A 7972-nucleotide genomic window follows, 5' to 3' on the forward strand; every position below is an offset into this window, starting at 1 on the left:
AACTTCAGTCACCAGCTGGAGACACAGGAAGAGCGAGATTTTAATGTCAGTAAAATCGTCTGCACGTGACATTCGCGTTAGTGGCATGGCAGGAATTCAGGAAGCCAGCAAGCTGCCTTTCGAGAGAGCAAGGCAGAGTCACTGCGCTCGGGCTAGAAGCTGCGCCAGGCTTTAGAAAGCGCCCTCGGCGCCTGCAGCGGGGCCTGCATGGCCCCTAGGCTGGGGGGCACCGAGCAAGAGGTTTCTAGAGGATCCCTGAACTTTCTCAGCTGAGCACATGAGCTGTCCCCAGGAGCTCTGCAGTGCCAGGCGGCGTGCCCCGCCGTGCTCCTTGCTCACAAGGTGTGCGTGAATAGCTCCAGTGCCAAAGCCGGTCAGAAGTCGTCCCCGCGCGGGGGTGGCTCCTCCACGTGTCGAGCTCCTGCTTCCCCCGAGGTGTTGTCCAGTCTGCCTGCGACACATGCTCAGCCGTTCTGTGTGCAAACCAAGGGCTCTTCAGGATTAACCTCGCCCGCCTCTTTCCTTCTTCCCGCTGTGCAGGGCCCCCGAGCATCCGCACCATGAGGAACATAACGGCCGTGGCGGGCAGGGACACCTTCATCAACTGCAGGGTGATCGGGTACCCTTACTACTCCATCAAGTGGTACAAGGACTCCTTGCTGCTGCCGGACAACCACCGCCAGGTCGTCTTTGAGAACGGGACCCTGAAGCTGATGGACGTGCAGAAGGGCATGGACGAGGGGGAGTATCTGTGCAGCGTCCTGATCCAGCCACAGCTCTCCATCAGCCAGAGCGTCCACGTCACCGTGAAAGGTAGGCGGACCGAGGGGAAGGGCGATGGGGGCTCAGCAGGGCAGGGCTCTTGGGCAGTCCCTGGCTTTGGCAGGGAAACAGCTCCCCTGTCCAGGTGCGGCGCGTGCAGGCCCCAGGGCGCAAAGGATGGAGGAGCAGGTGCCAATCGGAGCCCGCAACGTTACCCTCCCGGTGCCACCTCTGTCTGGTTCCCCCAGGACGGCACTGGTGCTCCTGGTTCTCACTGGGACTTGGTAGGCCGGGAGGGGGAGAAGGAAGGAAAACGAGCCTCGTCTCCCGCCTGCCCGTAGCCTTGCTCTGCAAACGTTTTCCCGACGCCCGGCTAGTTCCCACCTTCCGGGAGACGCGCAGCGGCCCCGGCAAATTAGTTCACTTACCACTGAACGAGTGCCCGGACCTGCCGCTCCCTGCACGGCTGCCCCCAGCCCCAGCCTATCCATGTCCTGTTACAAGGCTTTTCAGTGTAAACACGGCGCATTAAAGCATCTAACCTTTGCTCGGATCACCTGCGTCGGTGTTTTTCTGTGTGTGTTAGCTTTTAAAAAAAGAATACATTTGGGTTTCCAAGCGCACAGAACATCTTAAAAGCCTCTACAGCCCATCAATTATTCAGGCCCATTCAGGGAGCTATCAGTCCTAATGAATTGAACCTGATGCATTCCATCCCAGTGACTTGCTGAGATTGTGTTATGACGATGCGGGGCTACAGTATCTTCCATCCTCAGCGTTGTCGCCTCGTCTTTGCTTGTCGCCAGCTCGGTGTTTGCAGTAAATCATTTAGACAAACACAACCACAGCAGGAGAAGGGAGCAGCCAATTGTCGTGCACTCCATCTCACCGAGTGGAGGCTCTCTGGAGAGCGACTCAGGCCTGTGCCCGGGGTTTTCCGAGCCTCCATCTTCTTGCCAAGACCAGGGTTAGCAGGAGCACGTATTGATGCCGATTATGGATCCAGCACTTGATTAGCAATTACCCTCCCGCAGGGTTTGCAGAGGAATGTCCAGGAAGTCGTGGGTTGCAAACGGCATGGCTTGTAGGACTTCTGCCGCACTGGGATCCCCCGGTAGGGAACGGGTGCAGGCGGGAACGCTTAGTTTTTAAAAGGTTGCGTGCCCCGCATGGGAGGAATAGCACTTGGGGCTGTGGCCTTCCAGTGGAAATGTCTTGCTGTTGCTGCTAGAAAATGCCTTTTCTTTTTTAAGAGCAAGCTTGTCATGGGAAGGGGCCTGCTTTCAGAAGTAAGGAAAAAGGTTTTCAGTTGTGGAAAACTTTTGTTTTCCCATTTCCACAGCTAAAAATCCCAGTTTTCCAGTTTGAAACAGCTTTGTTTCAAGACTGAGGCTAATTTATTAGAGCCCATGAATAAAGGACAGAGGTGAAGATTGGAACAAAATGTTGTGATTGACCGGAAGCAGTTTTTTTTTCAAGACTTGGCTCAAGAAAAGGTTTAAAATTTGGACTTTTCATTCCATTTGGGAATGGGGACACTTTTCAGACTTTCGAAAGATGAGAGGCAGAAACCCATTTCCCACCTGGCTGTAATATCCCTGCTCGGCTGGGATCTTGCAGCCTTCTCCATGAGGCAGGAGGTGTGAGCCAAGGGCACTGAGAAGGGGACAGGATCTTTGCATTTCTTTCTTCCTTTCTATCTTTCTTGCTCTCTTTCTCTTGTTCTCTCTTTCTTGTTCCATGTCTTGTCGTTGCTCCACAGCCCCCTGAAACCAGGGGCTGTTGCACTGGGATTGCTTCCCCACTGGGTGAGCCTGGGCGGCAGCTGAAGGAGAAGATTCAGCATTTGTTTCTGCATCCAGAAGTGAATTTGGGTTATGGGGAGATATTGGCCACGTCCAAGGAGGGCCCTTTGTGGGGGGTGCTTTGCGGAGGCCTGCGGGTGTGTTTGGAGAGAGCTTTGCATGGATGTGCAAACCTTTCCCCGCTCTGCCATAGGCTGCAGTACATGCCCAATTAAATATTCATTCGTTATGGCGAGCAGGCGCTGCAGCCTCCACCACTCCCACCCTGCACCTTGCTCCTCTGCAGCTGAGTGGAGCAGGGCTCTTCTGCGCCCGCCGGCTCCCCCCACACCCGCGTGCATGTTGACATGTTTGGGGCAGGTGGGAGCGTTGCTTCCAGGTCCTTCTCTTCTGTGCCGTGGCGCTGGCGCTGGGCTGGCGGGAGGGCTGCAAGGCGAGGCCGAGCTGAGGGGCTGCACCTTCCGTTCATGAAGGAGGCCTCCACCCCAGAGCTTTGTGCAAGGGGCCTCCTGTGTCTCTGCATCCCGTCTGGGCTGGGCACGCAGATGCTGTCCCCTCTGCATGGAGCCAGGGCCTCCTGGCACATGCAGCAGGGAGCGCGGGGGGCACAGGCCTGGCTGGAACTGCCCATTCAGAGGGGCCAGAAAGACAGAGGACTCCTGCCCTGGACTGATGGGGAGAGGGCGCTGGACATGCCTGCACTCCCCCACGCCAGCCGAGGACGTGCCAGACCGGCTGAGGATGGCAGGGCTCTTACCGGGTTCCTCCCGCCCCTCAGCTTGCCCCAGTGCCGGCGACGGTGGTGCTTGCAGCTGCTCCGCAGTGCACCCCAGCCTGTGCTTGAGGCTCATCCCTGCAGTGGGAGCGAGCCGAGCTCCCCGGCTCCTCATCGGAGCCCTTTCCCTGGGCCGCCGGCAGCTGTGTACCCCCAGGGATGGGCAAGAGCCACCCCCGTCCCTGCAGCCCCGGGGGCCTCTGAGCTGCCCCACGTGGAGCATGAATGGCCCAGGCACCTGTGCTGCATCGGGGTGCTCCAGCCCTTTTAGGGACACCTCATTTCTGCCCAGGGGATGATGGGCAGCTTACTAATTTAATTACAGAGATAGCAGAAAGCAGATTGCGCCTACCAGGTGCTGAGCCTTGTTAAGCTAATTGTCTCCTCTTCCTGCCTTCTGCCCCTCCCCCCTTTGCCAGCGATGCTGCAGTTGCCTAATTAAGTTATCATAAAGATAATGACCAGTTCAACATCCAGCGCCTTTAAGAAGAGCGTCCATCTAATGAGTGCCTTGGTGCAAGCAGATAAGCGCTGAGATGGGATTTCGCCGGCTCGAGCAGGCTTTCCCGGGGGTGGGCTCAGGGCAACCCTCTGGGGTTGGCCCCTGGTTGCCAAATGTGCCCTTTGGAGGCTTGAGCTGCGTTTCTGGGTCTTGGCCCTGGCCAGTGCCTCACTGCTGTGTATCTTGCCCCCCCAGTCCCTCCGCTGATCCAGCCCTTCGAGTTCCCGCCGGCCTCGATCGGGCAGCTCCTGTACATCCCCTGCGTGGTGTCGTCAGGGGACATGCCCATCCGCATCACCTGGCGCAAGGACGGGCAGGTGATCCTCTCCGGCTCGGGTGTCACCATCGAGAGCAAGGAGTTCATGAGCTCCCTGCAGATCTCCAGCGTCTCCCTCAAGCACAACGGCAACTACACCTGCATCGCCAGCAACGACGCCGCCACCGTCAGCCGCGAGCGGCAGCTGATCGTGCGAGGTGAGGGCTGCGGGCCGGGGGGCGCAGGGTGCCGTGGGCGCTGTGCTTGGTGCACATCCTTGGTGACGGTGGCTTTCTTCCTCATCCCCCAGTGCCGCCTCGCTTCGTGGTCCAGCCCAACAACCAGGATGGCATCTACGGCAAAGCCGGGGTGCTGAACTGCTCGGTGGATGGGTACCCCCCTCCGAAGGTCATGTGGAAACACGCCAAAGGTACGTGTCACCCGGGCCATGGGACGGGCAGCGGGTGAGCATCCTTCTGAGCTGGAAATACCCATGCCCAACAGGGATGGGTCCCACACCCTCATCATCGCCCTGAGCTCAGCGGGGGGAGCTTCCTCTGCCGTAGGAAATGGGCCTCGGGCCTCGCCGGAAGCTGGACCAGCTGGAGGCCAGTTCCCCCGGCCCTGGCAGGCGCGGGTGCCTCGCTTCCCGAGCTGTGAGCAGAGCAGACAGCGGTGCCAGGGAGCATCGTCTCGTGCCTGTTGGCTGCAGGCAGCCCCGGGCGGGGAGAGCTCGCTCTGCCCGGGTGCACTCTGCGGCGTGGCACCGAGGCCGTCTCTCGCCTGTCCCTGCCCGCTCAGCCTCAGCTGCCCCCCTTTAGCTTCATGCCCTTGTGTCCCCATGCAGGAAGCGGGAACCCCCAGCAGTACCACCCCGTGCCCCTCACGGGCCGCATCCAGATCCTGCCCAACAGCTCGCTGCTCATCCGCCACGTGCTGGAGGAGGACATCGGCTATTACCTCTGCCAGGCCAGCAACGGCGTCGGGACGGACATCAGCAAGTCCATGTTCCTCACCGTCAAGAGTACGTGGGGCGGCCACCTCCTGGGGCAGGCGGGGGTCAGGGGGCACCAGGCAGGAAAGCCCGCAAAGCAGCCGAGCGTGGGGCGGGGAAGCGGGGCCGGATGCAGCACGTGATGGGCCCTGTTAACACGGGTGGGCTCGAGGGCTGCGGGAGAGACGGGCCCGTGCATCTTACTGGGCTGGCAGGGACGGCAGCTCTGCCACGGGGCGAGCGACCCGAGGGCCGTGAGCAGGGTAGAAGGGACGCTCCCAAGCACCTGCATGGCCGTGCCACTGGCCATGAGCCGGCACTCGTCCGCGGCACGTGACGCGTCTTGGCGAGGCGGCAGGGTCATCCAACCCCCCCTCCGTTTGTGCCAGGACATCCATGATCCCGTGGCGGCCTCGCGCCGCTCCGCACAGCGGCACGCGCGGCCCCGGCAATCGATGCGCGGGAGCCGCGAGACAGATTGATTCCGTCCCCTGGGGAGCTGCTTCCCTCGCGCTATTAAAAAACACTTTGTCCTTAATAAAATCGGGCAATCAATCTACATCGTGCGGGGGGAGGAAGAGGAATCGCTTTGCTAATTCACCACGGACGGGCGGGAAGCGCGGTTGTTCGACACACGCGTTATTGGATTCCTCTCACCCTGCTATCGCTGGAGCAGATCACCGCTGGCTCCTCGTACTCGTTTCTCTTCTTGCTGCCATGAGAGTCGGGACCTGAGAGGGGAAGAAGGCAAAGCCCCGTGCGCTGCTTGTCGCGGCAGCCCGCTCGCGTGGAGGTGGCGTCGTGGCTCCAGTAGGGATCTGTCCGTGCTCGGGGCGTTGTTGGCAGGCCGTGGTGCGCAGAGCGAACGGGCGCTCGCTGAGGGCTCTGCCACGGGAGGATCGTATTTGTCATGTCTCACATGTGAAAGCTTCCTGCTTTCCCAAATGGCTGCGCAGCTGCCACGACGCTACTTCTGCATCGGCGCCCGGAGGGGGCCGGAGGGAGGCCTGAGACCCACAGACCGGTCCAGCTGCCCCCCGGGCCACCTGCGCTGTGAGAGTTTCTGTCCCAGCACTGACCCAGTCCAGGCGCAGGCCCCACAGCACCATTTCTGCCAGCTTCGAATGGTCTCAGTCAGTGCCATTAGCTCTGTTGGGCGCCCCGTGGCGTTATTTAATTAGACACCCTGCTTTCATTAGACAGGAAGAGCGACTCCATCCCTGGCCAGGCATCTGTGGCCCGAGCAGACCAGTGCCCACCCTCACGTGCCCTGCCTCTGCCAGCAGCGCTTGTGGCCATCAGGAACTGGTGGGCGAGCAACAAAGCGAGCGGATGGCTCGGGGCAGGCGGGCCCGGTGCCGCGCTCCCCCACTCCCACCTCAAGGCCTCTCTTGGGCCGGCCCCCAGTTTGCCCCCTCCCTGTCTGGTGTTGAATTTCTCCCACCAATTCACGAATTGAAAAGAGTGACTTCGACCAACATCCTTCAGTGCGACACCGGTGTAGAGCCGAGGCGATTAATCCCGCACAAGGGAGCAGAGTTACCACAGTGGGAGCTGTCATCGCGTGCCCGCCGCTGTGTGTAATTGGGTCTCCGGACACGCGGCTCGCTGGCTGGAAGAGCGCGGGACCTTATTACGCAGGTGCTCGGCAACCCAGGCTGCCTTGGAGGCGCTGGCATGGCTGGGCAATGCGGCCGTTCCCGGGGCTCTTTGTTTCCTCCGTGTTTGATTTTTGATTGTTTGGCAAAATGTCAGGCCAGTTAATGAGCACTCCCCACAAGTCAGGTGCTGTCGATGCAGGAAAGGTAATTGCGTTCTCGTAGGCAGGGGGTGACGGGGACCAGCTTGGTGGCTGCAGAGGGCCTTGGTGCTCCTTGTGCCCGGGCAGGCTCTGCGTTCGCACGCCCAAAGCTGCAGCGACGGGGCCCCTGCGGGTACCGGGAATGGAGAGAATCAGATGAGGGCTCGTAGCGCTGGCATGAAACCCTGCGCTCCCACCGGCCCCGTGGCATTGGGGAGTGTCCAGAGCTCCCATCATGGTTAGCAATGTACTTGGAGGTTTGCAGAAAGTTTTGTCTAAGGGCTTGCAGTTGTTGTCGACGCAGGTGCGGCCCCTCACCCGGTGCAGTTTGGAGCGTGACCAGGAATCCCCCTCTGGTTGCTTGAGCCATGGGAGGTTCTTGGGACCTGGAGGTTTTCCGCCTCGAAAAGCAAGTTCTGCATCCATCAGTTTGATTGCCTGTGTCCTGGCCCAGCTGCCGCCTTGGCTCGTCCGAAGTCAGCACAACCTGGGGGCAAACATCCCGTGTTTTAGGGAACACTTTTGCATGTCAGCTTGAGTTCATTAGAGAGGGAATAAGAGCTGTCAGGTCTTGGAACGTGAGAGGGAAGCCCGGCGGGGACAGCTCCATAGGCCAAGTGCAGGTGAGGAAGCTAAAGGTGCATGATAAATAGGATTTAGCGCCTGGCTACACCCTGCGCTGTGTGTCTGGGGAGGGAGAGGAGGAAGGAAGGGGCAAAGTGCATCTCCCACTGGTGTAACCCCTGAGTGCTGGGGAGACAGAGCATCACGGCCCCGGGTGCCGAGCGGGGCACGTGCCTTTCCACTGCTCCACCCCGCGAGCCCCATGCTCCGCGTTGCTTGTGCGGAGCAGCGCTGAGGCTGAGGGCATGCTCCCCCTGCAGCCCTTGAGTGGCTCCGTAGCCCCGTGTCTCGTCTCAGGGTGCAGCTTTCATCTGCGCGTGGTGGGAAGTGCAGAGGAGCGTGGAGGAGGCCGCGGAGTGCTTGGCCCATGGGCCAGCAGGCAGCGAGTGGGAGCAGGTCCTGAGGGTGTCAGTGGGGTCCCCAGAAGCCTCCGAGAAAGCCCCCGGGGGGCCC

The 7972-nt window shown here is 60.4% G+C and overlaps 1 protein-coding gene across 1 annotated transcript in view; it reads left to right on the plus strand.

Annotated features, from left to right (window-relative positions):
* DSCAML1 (DS cell adhesion molecule like 1) overlaps window positions 1–7972 on the plus strand; it is a gene marked incomplete at its 5' end in the record, with an annotated part of 193076 nt that overhangs the window by 142342 nt on the left and 42762 nt on the right. Inside the window, 4 exons of the mRNA XM_019511756.1 lie at window positions 541–813; window positions 4040–4318; window positions 4411–4530; window positions 4948–5124. Coding sequence (XP_019367301.1) covers window positions 541–813; window positions 4040–4318; window positions 4411–4530; window positions 4948–5124 — 849 coding nt within the window. The remainder of the gene's footprint in view (window positions 1–540; window positions 814–4039; window positions 4319–4410; window positions 4531–4947; window positions 5125–7972) is intronic.

This window comes from Gavialis gangeticus, unplaced genomic scaffold, assembly GCF_001723915.1.
Source record: "Gavialis gangeticus isolate Ggan-Ray unplaced genomic scaffold, GavGan_comp1, whole genome shotgun sequence".
In the NCBI taxonomy this organism is placed as follows: domain Eukaryota; kingdom Metazoa; phylum Chordata; order Crocodylia; family Gavialidae; genus Gavialis; species Gavialis gangeticus.